This window comes from Nipponia nippon, unplaced genomic scaffold (genome assembly GCF_047370975.1).
Source record: "Nipponia nippon isolate SJK-2023a ecotype South Korea unplaced genomic scaffold, ASM4737097v1 scaffold_3, whole genome shotgun sequence".
Taxonomy (NCBI): domain Eukaryota; kingdom Metazoa; phylum Chordata; class Aves; order Pelecaniformes; family Threskiornithidae; genus Nipponia; species Nipponia nippon.
The window spans coordinates 103,259,419-103,281,296 of record NW_028262347.1 but is presented as its reverse complement, the minus strand read 5'-3'; the positions used below and the strand labels follow the sequence as shown (position 1 = coordinate 103,281,296).

Here is a 21,878-nt window from a genome sequence, read left to right as displayed (position 1 = left end):
AGTATATTCAATTCTAGTCTGTAAGCATCAAACAGACATTGCCCAGCAATGCAGGATGTTCAAGACTTCCCCCTCCTCTGCCAAAACCCAGGGAATTTCCCCTGGACTTCCTAGATAAGTAACTTCCCGCAGCATTGCCTGGGGAGGCCAGAAGTAGGGCTGTTAGCACACAGAGCATTTTATACTACCGACCAGGTGGCTTCCTTACAAACCCACACTGAATGAGGATGGAAAAGGAAATGCTTTCTCACTGCCAGAGTTTGTAAGTTAATTGGCTTTGGATGGTAACGCTACAAGTTCACACCTCAGCAAACAAGAGCCTTGGGATTTGCACCCTGGAATGTAGCGGAGCTGCCTGGGGCCATGCAGGTGCCAGAAAGCACTTCGCATTGCACAGGCAGGCACGCAAATGGTGTTTCTTGCCTGAATACAGCAGGAGCCACACACCAATTTAAACTTTCAGAACTGCCTTTCTTAAATGCAGCTGAGGTACTAGAATAGTATTTGGGTTCAGCAGGGTCTGAACAGCTATTCCAGAAGAATGTTTAAGGACTAGTACTGTAAATAAACTGTGATGCCCCTTACCACAGCAAACTGTTTGTTGAGCTTCATCTGCTCAGCCAGCACAGTGACATTGTGGAAAAGATGAGGCTGCATGTGACTCCACATGTGAGGGAACCACCAGAACTCCTTCCTGTGTTTGAGCAGCATGTCATCCCCTTCATCTTCTTCATCTGTACCTACAGAGAGCAGAAAAGGAAGTGCAAAAACAAAAGGCAGAAGAGGGGCTCAATGTTTCAAAGCAGTGGCTAATCCCCTGCAATGCTGAGTCGTTCCAACAGAGAATCACGCTCTCTCTAATGTGTTACACACATGCACACACACGAACATGGTGGCTGTATGCAGGCGCTGGGACGAAGGGGTGCCAGGGGCTTACCTGTGTGGTAGAATTTCCCTGAGAAGCCCAGGTTGAAGGTGAAATTTGGGACTAAAGTTCTCAGCTTATTCTGGGTACTCAGTAAAGCCTGTTTGAATGAAAGGAAAAAGAAATGTCCATATTCAGTTGCTCTGTAATGTTTCTTTGTGCTCTACTGGTGTCCAGTTCAGTCTGAAGAGGTATCACAGGGCATGGGGCTAAGGCATTGTTGCCTGTGGAGTGAAGCAGAGTAGCCAAGTGCTCCACACAGTCTTTACTAGAAGTAGTCCTGCTGTACTAAGTAATGCCACTTTAAAACCACAGTCAGATGATGCTCTCCACTTCATTGTGAAGGACCCGGAGTGTCTGTGCTAAGGCAAAGGGACAATAAATCTCACTTTCAAGCAACAGATCCCTTACTCTTTCCAGGTTCAACCTCAACGCTCCCTTCCTTTCCCACGTTGACTGGGACTTTGCTATTGAACTTCTGCTCTTTCTCTGAGCCTACAAGTTAATGAAAAGGAGGATGGGGGAGCACACGGTGCACGGTCGAAGGAAGAGAAGTCAATAATATAATGAACAGTAACTAAGTGATCCAAAGGGAGGAGGCTTTTATTTAGAGAGGAAAGGTGGATTTGCAGAACTCCATGCAAGGAGTCCTGCCACAGCAGGGAGGTATCCCTCACTTTGTGTCCCTTGAAAGTGCCAAAATCTTTTTGTAGTAGGGAAGTTTCCTGGATTCTGGAAAGAAAACTTGGGGTAGCTGACATTCACAGTCATGACATGTCCTACAGGTTCTCTTTTGCTCACTTGTGTCTGCTTTAAATATCCAAAGTAATTGCTATAGCCAAAGGGAAGGAGCCTTGTGCCACAAACTCCAAGGTCCAGCAGCATACAGAGTAAGACAGCAGACAGCCTTGACAGAAAAAAAAAAAAAAACCAGAGGCTCAGTATGTCACAGACAAGTAAGACATAAACTAATTCGAGTCAAATTTCTTCTGCTGAAAAACAATAAAAAGAGAGAAGCCCTGAGATGCACGCTCTGCTGCTACCTGTGTGCTTCGGGGAAAGTGTCACTGGTGCAGCTCCCTGTGGGAGCAGTTCTCAATCAAATAGTGACCTGGCAGGATGGCTGTTGGCAGGTGACAGAGATGGTCCTTGCCCAAGAACTTATTTAGATTTTAATAGCTTTTCTAAGAAAGCAATGGATCAGTGGCTGCACCAAGGTGAAGGTGATGACCTCTCAACAGCAGACTTGGGCTAGACACAAATACACAAGCAACCTGGCACACAGTACTGGGGAAAGCATAGAGACTTTTCAAACTGTGCAGGGGGGATGGGCAGATCTCTGTATCAGCTGCCCTTCCCCAGCCTCAAGAAGCACACAAGAGCACTACACAGCTGCCTTCACATGGCTCGCACTCTGTAGGCATTGTTTAGGCACACTGCTCCCTAGACGGTGAAAGCGCATTCACAAACGCAGACTCTCATTCAGTGGAGGGACCAGCCTTGACACCTACCACTTAAGGATATCCTGACGAATCACTGCTGTGACTAATATTTCAAAACAGTGTTGACCAAACACTGATCATTACATTAATTTAAAAATTATGACTTCTGTAACATACTTCAATCACCCATCCACTGCAAATGTATCTTGGAGCAAAGAAGTTGAGTGGTTTTATTCCCGAGGCAGGCAGCCCATGAACTCTCACACACAGCAAGGTGGAAAGACCAGACAGATTATTTCTGCAGTGCTGCAGATACTCTCAATGTTCTCCCTAAAGGAACCAAGCTTTCAGACTTTTCCCTAGAGATGCACTTAATTGCCTGTTCCCTCTCCCCACATCCACACAACAGTGACATCCAATTCAGCCTGGGACAAATTTCAAAGATCCCAGCTCCTCCATGGCCACATGCCTAACACATCCTTATCCCAGTCCCCTCCCAAGAGTAATATTTTCAGAAATGTGTGGCACATCACATCTCCAGAACCTATCACAAACATAGGCAGTGCTTTTAAAAGGTAACATGCCAGCAGCACTGATGGCTGAAGCCTCCTTTGCTGCACAAGATCCAGAATAGGCAATGGGAGGTCAAGTTCCCCTCACGTAACCCTGTAAAACACAGGGACTCATCCCACACGCCAGGGAGCACAGACTAAGAGCTGTGCACCTCTCTACAGAGAAGCACCTGTCTGTCCAGCTGGATGACAATACTGTGTCAAATTTGGGACCAGCACCTTGAACACATCGCCCGGTATCTCAGACAGGAGAGTGCCACTTTCTTTTCCTGTCTCCAGAGCTGTCCCAAGCCTCACCACTTCTCTCTGCTGCCCTGAAAGGCACATTCAGTTCCTCCTGCTCCAGTAGGAAGGTGGAGGGAAGAAAGACAGCGGCTAAGAGGCTTAGCATTGCTGTGCACCAAGAGAGATTTAAAGCCTGGCCGGGGTTACCATGACGACACATCTGTCTGATGATAAATCCCAAAAAGCCCTACTCCAGCAGGCAGCAATCCTTTGTGTCCGGGGAGGGACCAGGGAGGAACCGTAGGGGCCCCAGAAATTCTGAGACTATGGAACCTTACTGAGTCCTGCTTTCCTGGCGGGTTTATTGCTAATTGTGTGCCATCCCTCTGCTGATGCCTGGTCCTTTTCACAGCCACATCCATAAGGTGGCACAGCAGGGTTTGAAGGAATGTCTTTCCCCTGCACAGGATACAAGAGACTAAGGTGCCAAATAAAATATTTGGAAATTTGTTTCAGCAAATTATGCATTCAGTGTTCCCTAGCACACTGGTTCAAAGAGGTCTGTGAGCTGTAGTAAGGTGACACAATACAGATGCGGGAACGGGCCAGGAAGATAGCACTTCTCTCTGTTCTGACACCTCTGCACTCTGTTTCTCTTTTATAAAGTAGGATGAATATGATAGTACTGATAATACCTTACAGGTGACTCAAGTGGCATTTCATTCATATCTATAATGTGCTCTGAGATTCTAAAACGAAAGGCAATCAAGAAATGTGGAGTAGGCTATCCATTAAGATATAAAATAGCTAGCCAGATGCAAACAGATCTTCATGCCCATATTTAACAAATTTACTTGCTCACATGGTATGGGACAGAAGGCTAGCATTTTAGCTATGCCCCATCTCTAAAAAGCAAAAGTTTCTTCCCCTAGAAAACTGCCCCTCCAATCCCTCCAAGTGTTTCTGTTTTATATTTTCTAACTATCTTCCATTCCAAAAATCCTTCCAAGACGCAGCCAAACCCCCTAGCTACGCCAGAAAGGCCCCTTTCCCAACTAAGCTCCCTGCTAGAAGCTCAGCAAGGCTCACCCCAGGAAGGAACAGATGGGGTCTCCAAGAGATTCCCAGCACTGGCCACCAGAACTCATAAGCCACATCAGGGCCAGACCAGCTTCACGCTTGTCACAGTCTATCAGAGAACATCCTCTGCAACCCACACCGTGAATTTTTGGAGGCCTTTAGTACTTAACTGCAGCAGCCACACTGCAGGCCCAAGTGACAGACATCTACACTCCAATGCACGTTTCTGGACACAATGCAAAAAAGGTCTAAACTTTAGTCTGATGTTTGATACCCATCACTTTAAAAAACGGCTTTTTAATAATCTCAAATGATCATAAATATTTACTTCTAAGCAAATGTTAGGGAAAAGTTAAAAATTGTGCCTTTGTTGCAACATATTAAAAAAAAAACAACCCTATACAATCTCACTGATGGATCTGCAAAGATTCACTCAACAGCCACTACAAGCTCTTGATGCCATCCAGTGAAAGACAAAAACTCTCTCCATGGGGTTAAAATTCTAGAAGTGAGGAAGACATCAGGGGAAACCACAGCACCCTGACTGTACCCTCTTTAGGACCTAATCCTCTTCTAAGATGGCACGGTGTCCTTGGCATTGCAATAATACAGGGCTCAACCTTCATGCAACTCTGCTTTTGTAGCTATGAATTTTTTAACTCCCAGAAGTGTTTGCAGAGATTTTAGCTGTTGCATGCATACCCTAAATCTTACCTCCCCTATCTCAGGTCCCTCTAAAAAGAGGCAAAAGAAAAAGGGGAAATAAGACTGAGAGTCAGATGCTGGGAAGAGAGGATACCATGAGCCTAGGAAAACAGTACATGGACCAATAAAGAGAAACAGATGATAAGAAATGGAGAACAAAAGCAGAGTACTTTGACAGCCTCTTCTCAAATGCTCATGCAAAGCATACTAGGAATGTCTTGCAGAAACACCTTCTTCATAGGAACTGCCCCTGTGGACATTGGGCAGCACATTCTCAAGAGGATTTTCTGCAGTTCTCTCACTGTCCAGCAGTAGCACTGGCATAGCTCAAAACAGTCCTGTCAAATAAGAAAGCATCCATGGCATCGGTATTTCTACCTCCCCTACAATGTTAGAATCAGGGAGTTAGAAACTGCTGAATATTTTCATTTCAGATAAGATCCTCCTCTACAATTTAGAAAGGCAAGAGCTGGCTGACAGCCACCCTCACTAGATTCTCTCTCTTCCACCCTCACCATTCATAACCCAAAATGAAATGACTGTCCTTGATTTTCACTTAGCTTGCTCTCAGACTTGCTAGCAATGACTGCTCACTATGCCCTCGTAGAGATTACCAGCAAAAGAGGCAAAACCTCATCTACTTAATCTTCTTTCCTCATACCTAAAGACGACTAGGAAGGATCATAAAAGCCAGGTCCTTTTGCAGTAGAAATGGCTTGTCTTTGTTGGCTAGTTCCATGGAGGTTTGGTAAATTCTGAGGATTATGATTTTAGAAGAGACTGAATGTGGAGTAATTGAGAAGAGAAGGGATTCTCCGAGATTTTGTTTTGTTAATTATGTGCTGCTCAAATCTCTGGTAAACTTCAAAAGGGAAAAAACATTTTCCTTGTGCAAGTTCCAACTGTTTCATTTCAAGTGAGGACTGCAAGCTCTGCTGCAGCCATTCAGCAGAAACAGGAACTCAAGAGTTATCTTTAAAGTAAAAGCAAGCATGATTCCTTTTTTCCTTTTACAGAAGAAAGCTATTCTTTAAGCATCACAAATAAAAACATTTCTCCTCTCACACAGGACATCTACCATGAGCATGCATTTGATCAAATTATATTCAGCGCTTTCTTTTAATGGTCACTTTGTCTGGGAAGCTCTCTGAACATGGACCCGCATATGGCAAACAGGCTCACTGGGACAGCAAAGTCAATTTTATACCTTCACACAACATCCAATCTTCAAACCACTACCTTGACCACTGTAATCTAAGCTTTAAGATAAGGAGCTGTGTGCTGAGATAACGGCCCTGAAACAGAGCTTTCATATAAAAGGCCAAAGAAAATGCCAGCTGTTCTGTCACTATTATATCCCCTTCTCTCCCCACAGTGAGAGGCTATCAACAAATCCATGTAGTTATTTCTCGCTTTTAAAAAATAAAAATTCATTAACCTCTCGTGGCTCTGCAATCAGAGAGCTTCTTTTAAATGGATAAATCTGGGTTTTATCTGCTTTGCCTGAGATTCTCTGCTTACTGATCACAGATTATTCCTCCATTTCACCCTGCTAAAACCCAAACAAAGCATCTTTTGGAATTATCTTGTCTGGGTTTGTATTTAACATCACTAGAGCAGCCTTTGTTTCCAAGAGCTATGGCCACCTATCTCCTGTTTTCTCACATGGGTCTGTAACCTGCACAAACGCTACAGAGGTGAGAATCTCTGCCGGTTTGAACTAGAGGGTGCAGGGCCTGCTTAGGACCAAGATAAGATCGGGATCCTTCAAAAAAAAAAAAAAAAAAGCTTTCAGAGCATTTCAGCACCTCAAAACACAGGGACACTGAAGTGAAATGAAGAAAATTTTAGCATTTTCCTTAAATAAGTATTATGTACAACTCTTCCATTCTTCTAGACCTGTCTGCTTGGAAACACTTTTTCTATACCTGTTTGCTTGGAGAGTTATGGTCAAAGGTGGCTTTAAAGAATTATTAAAGGATGTAGCAAGTAAAATAAATAATGGCACGCAATTAGAGCTGCTTCAGGCATGCAGCTTCAAATAAACGGAAAAGATAAAGCTAAAGAGTTTCCTTTTCCCCAAGCTAAACTTGGGATCAGAAGCAGAACTTAAAATCTCAAAGACCTGAAAAAATGGCGATGAACTGAGATGTGTCTTGCACGGATGCATAAAACATGTAGAAAAGGTGGTAAGACTCCTAGTGAGCTGGAAGAGTGCTCTTGGGAACATGTAATGGATGAGGTTCAGTTCAGGTAAGGAGCCACGCACATACAACAGTATTTTGTTTTAAACCTTTGCCTCAAATAGTCTGCCCTTGGATGAAAGGACAAAAGGTGCTTCACTTTGAAGTTATTTTGGAAATATGCTAAAGCAGCTGCTGTCACAGGCTTATCCTCATCATGGCTGGTACCCAGGGAACTCCATGCAGGACCTATCTAAGGGCAAGTGCTAAATGGGAATCCAGAGTGAAAGGCCTGGGGCCTTATACCTCTGGGAGCAACCTCAGCATACCCAGAGAAACAGGCAATGCGCCTGCCTCAATGGCTATAAACCAGAAATGATGGGGAAGATATAAAGGCAAGTCCCTGGCTACGGGGGGTGGCATATGTACACATATCACAGATTTAGGAGAACACTTTATCACATACTTTCAAGGACACAGAGAGTTAGAAGGGGCTCTTAGTTTCTTACCTTCTTCCTACTTGTTTCCTCCTTTGCCTGTCTCGCTTCCCTCTCCTCCACAAAATCTCTCTCTGTGCCTTTCCCATATCCTTTCCTAACAGGTCACTGTGTTACTCAAGGAACTGCCAAGGAAAGCAAACCACAAAAATGGCATCTCTCTTTCCCAATCGTGAGACCACAGAGACAGTTCTCATGAAGGCTTGGTCTGAGCATGTTTCCCTGGTGAATTTTTGCATATTCCCTGCCCAGGGATGGGGGGTGCTGGTGGAGGATATGAGGGGGGGTGTGACAAAGGGTGAGAGAAAACCTTCCTTTTCCCAATTTGGTTATGTCCTGAAAAGCTAGATGGCTAATACATAGACGATAGCAGTTTACACCCCATGGATTGGCCTACAGTTTTGCAATATAACATATACAGTTTATCTATATAATAATAAATAATATAATAAACACAGTTTTTCTCTTCTATTCTAACACAACTTGCCATTTCCTTTTAAAAGATAGACTTTACAGCTACAAATAGACCAACAGAGGAAATCTGCATATACTTGTTCCCTCTGTAGAAAGAGAAGACAGCATAGACCACCACAGGCATCCTCCTCTTAAATTCAGAGATGCCAGCTACAGGTCCCAGAATGAAAAACGCTCCATTTAAACCTGGAAAAACTGTTGAGAGCATCACGTATGTTGCCTCAGCACCTTTGCAGACTACTTCTCTGTTTAAGATGAGAACAATTGCAGCAATCAACTCTTTCACTCAAATTAAATGCAACTTTGACTTTCCTGGCATACCACACACACACTAGAAATTTGTCTGGGGCCTGTAGTTGTTCTGGGGATTTTACCTCTACATCAGACACTTTCATGCGAGTGCCCTCTTTTCCCACAAATATATCATCAATGTCGACGAGGATATAGCGATCAAGTGTGAGACAGAGGCGCTTGCCAGTCAAGTAGGCAATGGCATCCACGAAAATGAGTTTGTGCAGCCAAAAATTGAGGTTATTGCCAAAGAGAACCCGCTGGATCCCATCATGCAGACCCAGGTCCTGCACCACTGTGGCATGCAACGCTTTGTGGGTGGCGAGGTGAGGAATGGACTCTGAGGACTTCGTGCTGGCCAACAGCACTGGCTCATAGGTGCTGTGGTTCGACTGGAACACAGTCCAGTCATCACCAGGCAGGGGACCCTGCTCCACCTCATTAGCCCGGGTGACGTAGAGCAGGGGAGCACTAGGGTTGATGTGATAGTCCCGGAGCCCCAAGTTGGAATGTAGGAAAAGGGGGAAACCCTTGAGCTGTGCACTGAGTAGGCTGTTCTCATTGGCTTTGAAAAAGCCTATAATCCCCACTCCATACTCTACACAGTATTTGTCCAGCAGCTCTCGGTTCCAAGCATCTAGGTTCACATATTTAAGGATGTTCTCATAGATAATAAGAGCATAGCGTCCCCTATCTTTGTCTGTCAGGGTGGGCATATCCCCCTTGCCCGGGGCGATCTCTGTCCTGTATTTAAACCGGCTAGATTCCAGGATAGCCACTATTTCCTGCCCCAGCTGGGAGTAAATGCTTTCCACAAAGACTAGCACCACAGGATCTGTGCGTGAGGTGTCCACAGATTTTGTGAGCCTCCAGCTGGCTTGGGGCGGGATGAAGATGCGGTGCTGGTTGCTGCAGTCACTGAAGGGCAGGGGTGGTGGTTCCTTGATCTTAGGACTGTTAGTGACGTAGTAAGCCAGGATGCACATGGAGATCAGGCTGAAGGCAATGAGCACCAGGATCAATCTGTGGAGCTCCAGCTGTCGCACGTGCCGCACTACTTTCCACAACTGAATCATGGTGAGGCGGGCTGCCCACCCCCTCCTCACACTCTGCACCCACGTGGCTCTTGAAATCTCCAGTGCCGCCGTGGCAGTACCCAGCAGCAGCTCGCAAAAAAGAAACAGCAGCTGCAGAGAGAGACAAAGCTAAAGCGAACAGCTACAAGGCTAGACTCCCAGGGATCTTCCATTTATCTCAAGTAACCATGGCCCTCAATTCCCATCGCTCTTTTGCGTGCTTCCTCCTGTTCCTCTTCTCTCACTCAGGAAAGTCTTTTGGAGGAGGGGGGGTTTCCTGAATCTCTTCTCCAACAGCAAATCAGTCTGTCATCCTGTGCACAAGTGGTTTCAGCTCAGCCTTCCCAGGTGTCCTCTTTCTCATTTAGTTGTTTTGCATTCACATGATGGCACCTTCCCTTCGCATCCTGCAATTTAAAAAGAAAAAGTCAATTCTCAGTATGGATTCATGGTATTTAACAGGTTTGAAATGAAATGGCAGGATCGGCAGGTGCTAGGTGGGCAGCATCGCTGGCCTGTCAGCAGGCAGACCTGTTCCCTGGGAAGTGACGCACACCATTTGTACAGGAGCTTGGCAGAACAACCGCAATGGCCTTTGGAAGAAAGGTCCTGGCTATGCATGGAAACTCAGCATTGGCCCTGGGTGAGATTCTCACACACTACAGCAAACAGAGCCAGTGTACCTGGCCTTCCCCCACTCTTCGTCATGCCACTGAACAGAAAATCTGAACCCCTTTTATTCTAGTCTATATTTCAAAAGTAAGAAGAGGAGGGAGGAGAGAGCCCTCACATTCTCTGTCATCCTGTTCTTGTATTAATGATGATGTGTCCAAGTCCTTACCAGTGACTTCCTAGGCCCTCTGGATACTGCTGTCTCAAACCCAGCAAGATGCCTCAAATTCCTGCCAGCTCTCTTGCCAACCAGCTCCCGATTTCCATCGTTCCCACCCGTCTCTAGGAAGCCACTCCACCTGTCCTGGGAGCTCATGTTCTTCCAGGGCTCTCAAAACTTGGCTCTGGGGAGGCATCGTCCCTCAGGCATCACGGAGCCGGGGAGGGGGATGCACAGGCTGCCCACACACTGCACACCTAATTGCTGCCAACTGATTCAGTGGCAGTTGGAGACAGAAACATCTCCTGAAACCTTCCTCACCTTCCCTCATATGCCACTGAAGCGCATGAAGCCAGTTTTAAATCACCAACAGCACGACGTAAATTCGGGTTGGTCTCAAATACGTGAAAGCTTCTTGTTACAAAGCTCTCTCACCTCCTGCTTTGTGTTTATGACAGCAGACTATTTCACCATATGTTGATATTTTTCCAGGATAAAATGCTCAACAAAGCCAACAAACACCGAGCCATCTAAAACATAAACATCAGGGAAAGTAACTAAATTGCTCCTTAGTTTAAAAATAAAATAAAAACCACTGTGTAGCTTTCTCTCCCTTACCAGAAGTGTGACTTCCCTATGGCAACACCACCCAGGTGGGCATTACTTGGGATACAGGCACGTTTTTGGGGAGCACCTGCTGCCACTCCCAGCACAGCGCAAGGACACCCTGAATGCTGGATATTGCTCACCAAGTCAGCCATGCCCAAAATGAGCTGTCTGTAAAAGTTAAAAAAACTTTTTTCTCTCCAAGCCTTTCTTCCTCACACCCCCACGCTCCTGCAGACATGTGCTCCACCACACACAATCCATCTAACCACCTGCTCAACTGGCACCGCTTACAACACCAGGAGGCACGAGAGCGACAATAACAAAAAGTACTACCAAAACAGTTCTTCGTCCTTTCTCCATTCCTCCCATTTTTAAGCCTTTTTGTTACTCTCAGTCTGATAAAACAAAGACTATTAGAAGACTAGTTTGTCCACGAGTTTAAGACAGACATAAGGTTTTTATATAGTAAAGTCAGGGTTTTAACAACTAGCTCCACCAGAAAATAAACTACTTGCAAGACAGATGCTTATTTTGTAATGTGTATTACTAAACAGAAAAAAATCCTTCTGAGTCAGGGAAAATACCAGTTCACAGATGAAGCCAGAAGTCCCACTCTAAAGACTCCCACCAGGCTGTTTTCCAAACTGCTGGTGCAGCTTGAAGCAGAGACAAAAAAACCCAAGCAAATTTTATATGAAGAGATGTAATATTGCTAACTTTGTGACAGAGGATGGAAAAGAGTCAAAGTGCTCTTTACACAAGCCTTTTAATGATCATTAAGTATTAGCTCAAATAACTTCCATGCTATAAGCTCAGCAGTGCAGAGACTGGCTTGTGTAGCGCACAATGAAACCTTAGCCCCAGTAAGGTCTTCAGAATAGCTGTAGACTGTCAACGTAAAGTATGTTATAGAAATAATTTTCCACTGGAGAAACTGAGACACAGCAAATATTATTGAAGGTCACACTGCAAGGCAGCAGATGAATCAAGATTAAAAAAAAAAAATCTCTGTTCCCCAGACTCCAAATGGATTGAGTCTCCATTCTTAAATGGCCCTCTGTAATGACAGAACTGGCTTTGGAAATCCAGCTCAGCCAGCGACAATAACAGATCATCTTTCAGTTTTATCTCTACACACTGTTAATTTTTTATTGGAAAAAGGACAAGGGAGAAAAGGGGAGAAATTACTATAGGAAGATGTAAAAAGCAGAATTCAGATAGTTTTTTCCTTTTTTGTTACTGAAATGACAACTGATTTTGAATGCATGACTCTCTGGACTGAGTGCAGGATATAAATTGTAATTCCAGTTCAAATCAAGTTCAGTCGCAGCGATACACTGGGACTGCCAGTGTATCAGCATAGTACCCAAAAACACATGCCACCTTTCAAAAGCAAGCAGGAAGATAACCTTTCCACCTCCACGATGAGACTTTCCCATCCCACTGTCTCTGCAAGGAAGGCCCTGGTGTTACCACCCGTGTACTTGGCGTTAGAGCTCCAAAGTCGCATTGAACTGCAGAGAGGCAGCAGCCAGCAAGAGGCAGAATTCAGCAGGGCAGAGAGAGGTTAGATAGAAACATATAATAAATGCTGTATCTTTTTTATGAGGTGAATTCCCTATAAGACACAACATATACACAGCTCCACGCATACTAGCTGCTATGAGAAGCAGTCTTCATTCTATTCCTGTGCAACAAATTCATACAAAACACTCAGATTCCTACATACTAGATTTTGACTGAGAAGACTGAGAATTGCAAGTCAGCGTCTTCCCAAACAGCTCACATCCTTTTGCTTTTTAACCCCATTGGATGAAATAGAATAATTAGACTGTTTTGGATTCAAAGATTGACTATCTTAACATGTATTAGACGAGAAGTTGTTTTTGCAGGAGAAAATAATGTAAAGAGGGACTTATAAGCTCAGGAGCCCATGAGTTGCCTGCAGAAATTTCCAAGCAAGTGTTTCTGGGGTAGAATTTGTAATCTAAACACCACGGTAACAGTAAGAAAACCAACAGTATGCTGATCTATGCAAAAGCCTGGCAAAGTACTGTACTACTTTTACAACTCTTTACCCCCAAAACATCAACCTGGAAAACACTTCCCTGGTTACACTCACTCACCTTTCCAACTTCATTTTTAGTGTTGAACTCGGTCTCTATTTTGCAAAGAGCTGTAGCTTCAGTTTCCTAGTTATCAGTTTAAAGATGAAAATCACCAAGACAACTGGATTATTCTGTAGAATAAGGATGAAACCAGAGTTTAAGCTAGGCTGCCACACCTGCAGCGCCCAGCTGAGGGGCAAGAGGGAGAGGAACCCCCTTTGCTGGGCGCTTCTGAATCACAGCAGTGTTTTGATAACAATGACTCCATTCAAGCCTCCAGCGAAGCTCCCAAACAAGCCCCCATTTGTTACACGGGTGAGCTCAAAAAAACGAATTAAAAAAAAAAAGGCCTGTATCACATTGCTGCTCAAGAATCTGTCAGCTCCGATCTCTTTAACAAGGCTTCGCAGCCAGAGGGCATGCCAGCTGGCACGGTATGCATTTAGCTCTTTGGGGACCACATCAGCTGGTTTAGGTTCAAATGAAAAGAAAAAAAGGCAACAAAACAAATATACCAACCAAAATTTATATTAAAAGGTGAGAGAGCTGTCAGAAACCACCCATATCCAAAACACAAAGCCCAGAAGGATCTATGCTGGAGAAAGAAAAGAAACAAACAAACAAACAAAAAATCACACTGAAAATTGCTCCCTCTTAAAGGAAAAGAAAATACCTGTGTCCTTTAGAGATCAAACTCCTTGGAATCTAACACCACAAAAAAAACAAGTTCATAGATAAATTAAGGTCCATTCCGAACTCCTGCCAAGGACTGCCTGAGCGTCAACTGCAGGAGGCGGCAGTCAGAACACACAGCAAGGGTGAAATGTTTCACTGGTGCAAGGATGCAGGCTTAGCAGGCTCCTGGCCTGTCAGAAAAGCATCACTAGATCAGAGAACATCAGCTGTAAGGTCAACTATCTCACAAATCACTAGCATTAAGACAAACGCTTTATAAAATTTAGATGTTCTGTTTCCTAGTGATATACAGCATTAATGGGGAACATAAACAGTTTTGTGAATTATCAGCTGCTAAGCCACATGGCAACTGATGTGATATGAGAGCACGATAGCAATCAGAATTGTGTGGTTTTAATGTCTGATCTCCAGATATTTCCAATGCTTGGAAATTATTGTGGGGGATCAGTATAAATGCTCAAGACCGGCACTTGTCCAAAACCAGTGACCAGAATATATGTATTTGGGGCGGCTGGTACGTTCATGCCAAGGCACGTGGAAGATAACGGGTGTCATCTGACACCTTTATCAAGAACTTCTGTCATAGAAGCTCCCTCCTAGCTGAGCCACAGAAGGTCTTACCACCCTAAAACCAGTGTCACGAGTACATTTCCCCAGCCCTTTTTATTATTCATAATATAACCCTGCTTTCTGGAATGCACAGCAGCAGGATCTTGCCTTTGTCCACAGCAGCTCTGATTCAGAGATCTTTGGCACTTCCTGCGAGTCGGTTGTTGTCTTGGGCCCCAGAGGGACTGCAGTAATTGAGTTACACAGTAATCAGAGAAGGAATCTGATTGATTTTCCAACCCATTCCACTTTAATGGTGTCATCATGACACAAAATTCTTCTTTTGCCTGCTTGATTGTGAGACACCGAAGCCCCTCCCTTGTCTGTGGTGATGTCTGTATGCCAGGCCTCCAGGTACAGCATCCCTCTATCTTAAAGATGGGGAACCTGGCAAGTAACCTCAGCAAAGCACAGGGAGCCACATGGCAAAAGAATTAGCAGACCCTCAGGAGAATGAATGCTGGTTGTATTCCACACATTGGTTAAAAAAAATACTGTGGAAATTACACCCACATTGTAACGGAATTGCCAACCAACCTCATTTTGGGGGTCTGGACATGTGTTACAGCTAGCACCCACTGCCAGTCAAATCCTGTGGTGAGAGACTGCCCAAGGAACACAAAACTCAGATCAAAAAGGCAAGAAACACTAATGGTGCCCATGCTGCTCCGTCAGACAGGCTTGCAGCCTCCCGCCAGTGCTGTGCTCTGCTTCGGCACCTCCCTGCGCCGGGATAGGCCTCTTTTGGTACAGGCCTGTGGTAAGCCAGAAAGCTGCCAGCTGGCCAGAAGGCTTGAAACGTGTCAGTCTTGATGTAAAAGGAGAAGATCTGTGCGATGAAGTAATAATTATTTTAATTTTTTTATTATCATCGCCAGACAGGTACGTAACTTGACACCTTCTGCAAGAGCAACAAACTGCAGTCCATGGTAAACAGATCTGCATGAACTCCTCTCAGCTCGGCCTGGTGGAAACCCAACCGCAGACTTGAATTTACCCTTGTGCCAGTGCAATGAGGTTTGAAGGCACGGTGAAGGCACAAATCTTGGAAAGGCCAGCTCATGCTGCCAGGCCAGCTCCACGGGGGGCTGCACAGGGATCCCATGATTCCTACAAGGTTCTTGCTTTTGGGATATGTGATACATCTCTTCCACTGACAACCTAGTTTGCAACAGATCTTTGTTCTCTTACTCCTTTACAGTACAAAAAAAGAAAGAAAAGGTTTAGCCCTTCCCACACCAATGACAGAGGCACAGCCCAGCACTACCTGCTAGCAATGCAAACCAATCCTTTCCTCTGAAAACAAAAAGGTCCTCCTTATAAGAGCTTCCGGGAATCTGTTTTTCAGCTCCCTGTCTCCTCCCCATTATACTACACTGCTTGGGGTCATTACAACTGACCTGACTAATCTTCAAAAGGAAGGGAATTTCAAACTTTTACACTGAGGTATTCCTTTAAGTTGAATGTCAGCACCACAAGCCCCTACATGTTTCACTGTCTCAGCACAGGACAAATTTGGGAAGGTGTGCTGGTTTTGGCTGGGATAGAGTTAATTTTCTTCATAGTAGCTAGTAGGGGGCTATGTTTTGGATCTGTGCTGAAAACAGTGTTGATAACACGGGGGTGTTTTCGTTATTGCTGAGCAGTGCTTACACAGAGTCAAGGCCTTTTCTGCTTCTCACCCCACCCCACCCCACCAGCGAGCAGGCTGGGGGTGCACAAGAAGCTGGGAGGGGGCACGCTGGGACAGCTGACCCCAACTGACCAAAGGGATATCCCATACTGTGTGACATCATGCTCAGCACATAAAGCTGGGGGAAGAAGGAAGAAGGGGGGGGACGTTTGGAGTGATGGCATTTGTCTTCCCAAGTAACCATTATACATGATGGAGCCCTGCTTTCCTGGAGATGGCTGAACACCTGCCTGCCGATGGGAAGTAGTGAATGAATTCCTTGTTTTGCTTTGCTTGCATGTGCGGCTTTTGCTTTACTTATTAAACTGCCTTTATCTCAACCCACGAGTTTTCTCACTTTTACTCTTCTGATTCTCTCCCCCATCCCACTGGGGGGGAATGAGCAAGCGGCTGTGTGGTGCTTAGTTGCCGACTCGAGCTATACCACGACAGAGGGGAAAACAGTTGTTGTCTTGTTTATCAGCCTGCATAAAGATCAGATGTGCAAATCAGGAACCTGAAGAATTGTTTAAAAAACAAACAATCAAACAAAATTTCAGCCTTCCACAGTTGCTGATGCTACCTACTTAATAAAAATAATATGTAGCTTGGCAGCTGCACACCTTTGCTGGAATAAAAAGGAAAGACTACAAGTATCGTGCCAGTGGAAGTGCTCACAGAAGTCAGAGCTTTCCATCAGCTGAGGGGATGTAACTGCTCTGGGGCTGCACAGGTCTCTAGAAAGGAACTGCTCATACAGGAGAAAGGAGGCACTTTCCTCAGAGATAACCAAAGGGGCACCCCCACTTCTTTATTTCATGTGCTACTGAAGCTCTAACACCCAGGTACCAGGCCACCACAAGAACTGCACAGTTTCATTCTGGACTTACCCTTCCTTCTGTTTTGTGCCTTTCCTGACACCTAGGTCTATGCACGCTCTGACCCTAACCCCTTTCCCAAACCAGGTGATAATGTGAGACACCAGCTCCTTTCTACAGCCAGCCACGTGGAGCTGTGCGACAGAGAACTAGAGTTAGCGCAGGTCAGAGCCTGCCACACAAGGGCACTCCTAGCTGCTCTCCAATCCCACCCAGGTGGGAAGTGATTACCTCAGTCACCCCAAATGGTGGGAACACACCATCTTCAGCTTACTCCTTACATTGGTAATCAACAAGTATACTCTTATCATGGCAGAACATCTTCAACTCAGCTGGGAGAACAGGAAATAAATGCAGTTCCTTCCACATTAGATATGGACAAGGATCTAATTTCCATTCCCTCACACACCCTGCTTTATCACAATTCAGCTAAATGATCCTGTTGCAGAAAGCAAAACGTCTTCTCTGCTGTCTTCTCTTAAGTAACTTAATCAAGTGGGGAAATACAGTCAAACTGTGGCCAAACCAAGATAACTCAGTGTCAGTCAGTTGAAGTGTCTTAATATAGAAATGCAGATTATGAGAGTTTACCTGCAATCGCTATGAAAACAGCCTAACCATTCTTTCTTTGAGCTACACTTTAAAAATTCCACCTCAATTAGCAAGAGGCTGATCTTCTATATTCAATTGCTTCCTCCTGACAAGTAACATATAGGGGCTAATCTTCTTTTCCAATCTATTTTATCTAGGAACATGAGACAGTAGGGAACAGGTTAATACTGTTACACTGAAAGTTCGTCCAAACTGACATCAGAAGAAAGCTGTAAGTATGCTCTGCCAAAGCATAAAACCTCAGGAAAGGCTCTTGTGCTTACCCGTTCTTGTGTATTTACAGCAATATTCACACGGTCAGAATTTGAGGAGCTTGTAAAAGAACGTGTTCCCTGGCTGTGTACAGCATCCCTCCTGCCTGCCTTCAGCTGAGGTCATCTATTCAAAAGATCTCCATCCAGTGTAAAGCTAATGGCCTATCTCCCAGTCTTTGTAGTTTCTAATACTCAGTTCTGTATTACCTTGGTGCACTTGAAGTAAATAAGTCTCCTGGACTCAGAACACAAAATATTCACATTTTTGCTGGCTTGGCTGTTGCAAGAGAGCTTTTAACACAGTGCAAACTCACTTCAGAAAAAGGAGGGGAAAATGATATAAACAAGCTATAAATCTGGCCTAGAAAAAGGCAAAATGAGTAAAAACAAGCAAAGGGAAGAATAGTGGAATGAGTGGAAAAGGGATGACTTGAGGTCTATGGAGCTGAGGTCTCAGGTTGGCCGAGACAGTGGTTTGGAGGCCTGGGTTTTGCAAGACAGAAAGAAACGCAAAGTGCTCTACTGCGCTCGCTGAGCCTTCATGGCCACCTGTGCAATGAAAATCATCATCTGTTTTTTCACAAGGGTTATGGCAGAAATAGATTGGGGGGGGGGGGGAGGGGGGCGGCTCTGTAAGGAAGACTGTCAGGGCCCTGCATACACCAACAGCCTCTGAATGCCCTGCCCAGCCTCCATCTCCTGACCTACGAGCTGTACCTGAGCTCAGGCCATGACCTGAACTACATTACAGGTATGCTCTGCCTTGCTGACCTGACCTTGGGCCTGCCTGATGACTATGCACCCATCTGTTTGAACCTGGCGGCTGTCACTGCCTCTATTTGTCTCGTTTGGGTACTACTGCCGAGGATCCTGCCTGTGTCAGAGGAGGAGGAGGATGGTGGATGGAGACCCCATGCATGGTAGGTCAGGGCCACGCCAGCCTGCTGGGGTCCTTATGGCCTGGACAGACTCTGAAGCAGCTTCACACACACATTAGTTTTCGATGCATGAAGGATGTGTAAGAGACAGCAGGAGGGAGTCTGCTAGGGAAACAGGGTGATAAAGAGTTGTGGCTATTGTTAGACTTCCCTGTCTTACTGTGGGTGGAATTATTTAATTTTCTCTCAAACCATCTGTGTTTGTAATTGTTACAAAATCAGAGCAACACAGGCAATGCACACTTATTTCCACGCCACAGTTTACACTATGCCATGTTCACTGCATTTTTAAACAAGAACTTCAATGCTGCACCTTCTGTTCCTCTTTGTAGGAACTTTGTTTTTAGAAAATCAACACAGAGAAATAAAACTTATTTCAAAGATAGAAGTCTCAAATATATTAATTCATTTTAAACTGTATTGTAATTACACATCACTAGTTCTTCACACTCCTCCTGTTTTATAGACTTAATTGTTAAAGTGGGTGCTGCATTCCTACATTTTTAATTAGTCAACCGATTACAAGTAGAATTTTTTTCTACTATGAAGCTGCATCTTTAAAATACTCCTTCATGCAGAATAAGTCCAGGACCTCATTAACAGCCTAATTAACAGTATAGACGAACTCAGGAACAAAAGCTGCTGTATTTGCAATCAAATCTACCCTCTGATAGAACTGAAGTTTTGTCAGGAAACTCAAGAATTTTGAGCAAAATGTACATCTCCATTAGGGACTGCAGCTGAAGACAAAAGGATCTGGATACTGAAAACTGCAAGGTGCCCAATTATGGGTCTGGGAGACTAAATCTGCTATCTTGGAGACTGTTTTCCAAAATATACAGGTAATAGGATTCCCAACAAAATGCATTCAGGTACTGAAAATTTGATTCATTTGTCATTATTAACATGGAAACTATTTATGTTTTGAAGTAAGAAATTTGTTTTTTCCATGAAGAAATTTAGTTCTGAAGTCCACTTTTAGTTTCTGATAATGGAAAAACGTATGCCTAACCTTTACATAAAAATTAATGGGGTTAGTCTTGTGTGTGTCATTTTGCAAGCTTGTATAAGTATCTATAGGATTAAACAATTATGAAACTATTTCTGTTTCACACGTAGCAGTAAGATTAGGTCAGCTATTATCAGAAGTGAGACTTATGAAAATAGAAGTATTCAGAACACCGTTTATTATGAAACTTATTCTAAAGCAAAATTTATGTTTTCAGGGTTTCCAAAAATCCCAGTCATTATTTTTTTTTTTTTAAATCAATGATCAGATTGCCTTGTGTCAGTTGGAATGGAAAGAACAGAATTGACAGAAAAGTGAAATTCTCTCCAGGTGGAAATGTGCGTCAGCCAGCATGGCGAGGTGTTCAGTAGGAAAGAGAACCCACTTCTCTTGGTCTAGCCTGCTAGAAGGTATTCAGCCTATACAATGCACTACAAAAAACCCAATGACTTGATCCACCCGCTTGCATACAACAACATAGCCACTTACCAACACACAGTTTTACTAACATGGTGGGTCTTCTGCTTTTCTGCAATGTTTTTGTGGTAAGACTTGTTCCACAAACAAGCGACACAAATGCTTTATAAACAGTAGGCAGATACATCTCCATGCATGCCTCTGTAAGCTTGTCCATGCTAGGAAAATAACAGCCACGGCACCACAATTACCACTGTAGTGAAGCTGTGCAATGACAGTAATATTATTGAGCACCACCAGATTTGCCCAGAGCCCTGTGTTTTCTACCACCATTTCATGCAAGTTGATAAACACAGTTGAACTTTGCCTATACAGCCAGGCTAGCTGATGGCACTTGCTGTAATACAGACACTAATTTTCCACAGCCTAGCAATTACCTTAAAACATGGCTGCTCTTTAATAGCATACAGAAAATAATGAACTAAGTGAAAAATTCTGCACTCAAAATAGAAAAGGGAATTTATTACTAATCATTGTATAAAGAGCTAATGCAAACAATGCTCAGCAAAATAGTGGCAAATACACTCCTTTATCCTGCCATATGTACTATCTCACATTAAGAAACAGGATCCAGAACAAGAGATATAGGAAAGAAAGCATACCGAGAGAGACAATTAGTCAAGTAAACAACTTGGGAATGATTGCTGGAAGAAACACGTTCGCAAGAGCAAAGAGAGGGAGGGAGGATTTGGCAGCAGAGACTGGGAGACTGTTCCAGGAATAGGAGGCAGCATGAAACAAAATGCAAAGCTGAGAGTAGGAGGAAGAGATAAAGGGAGGAGTACACAGGGAGTCAAGGGAGTAGGAGAAAATGACAGCTCGCATTGCTTAAGGAGGCAGAAACATAGCGCCTAAAGACAGAATTTGCCTGAGACATTAGGTCTAGCTTTCCTACTTTTAAAAAACATAGGTTCTTTAACAATCAAAAGAAGCAGGGTCTAAAAGGCTTAACAGCTCATCTTCAAAGACGAGTTCCAGCAGAAATACACCAGCATGCTTACAGCTTATGTATTTAATGCTGATGGAGGAGGGCTCACACAGTCTGCAAGTCTAAAATTCACCATGTCTTGCAATATTCTGGACACACCACAGCATAATTTCATCCATATCCTGACTAAAGCCACTGCTGGTTTGGTTGTGAAAACACAATACGCTTGCAGTACTAACTGCATTCATCCCTTCCCTTTGTCCAGAGAGAAGCATTTCGGAGCAAAAGAAGGCAAGGACTGCATTAGGCAGGAAAGTTGCTTCAACTACCTTCTTACAGTGCTTTCTGCCCTTTCAATTGTAAACCGTTTCCCATACAGAGACAAAAGCGGTATTAGCTGACAGCGTGGGTTACCTACATTAAAGAATACCCACAATAAAACACTATAAATGCTGAAATGTCATCATTAATGCTGAAATCTCAAGTACAAATGTGATAATTTATCTCAGTGAGGTAACAGATACTTTCTAGTTTTCAGAGCACTTAACGCTAAAATCTTGTGCACAGATGTGATGGGAGAGAAACAACGGCATTTAGAGCATTCAAGTAATTCAAACTCGACTTTGCAGCAACACTATAACTAAATAATTAATGCTTTTTCGTAGCCCGAGATTAGATTAACACTATACTTTTAGACAAGATTTTTTCTTCTTTTTCTACTCAACGTTGCTGCAAAGGGGACAGCAAAGGCAGTCTAGATATCCAAACTCTGAATTTTCTTATCTT

At 44.0% G+C, this 21,878-nt stretch overlaps 1 protein-coding gene across 9 annotated transcripts in view; it reads right to left on the bottom strand.

Annotated features, from left to right (window-relative positions):
- The window catches only part of NDST2 (N-deacetylase and N-sulfotransferase 2), a 149,092-nt gene that overhangs the window by 17,289 nt on the left and 109,925 nt on the right, over nt 1–21,878 (bottom strand). For 7 of the 9 annotated variants that reach the window (XM_087767186.1, XM_087767192.1, XM_087767190.1 and 4 more), the window contains 3 exons: nt 8,478–9,877; nt 938–1,025; nt 586–740 (listed from right to left, as the gene is read on the bottom strand). In XM_087767186.1, coding sequence (XP_087623312.1) covers nt 586–740; nt 938–1,025; nt 8,478–9,470 — 1,236 coding nt within the window. In that variant the 5' untranslated portion in view covers nt 9,471–9,877. Of the gene's footprint in view, nt 1–585; nt 741–937; nt 1,026–8,477; nt 9,878–13,037; nt 13,124–13,692; nt 13,799–21,878 lie in introns of those variants that run through there. The other 2 variants (XM_009470056.2, XM_087767194.1) reach the window with 2 other exon arrangements.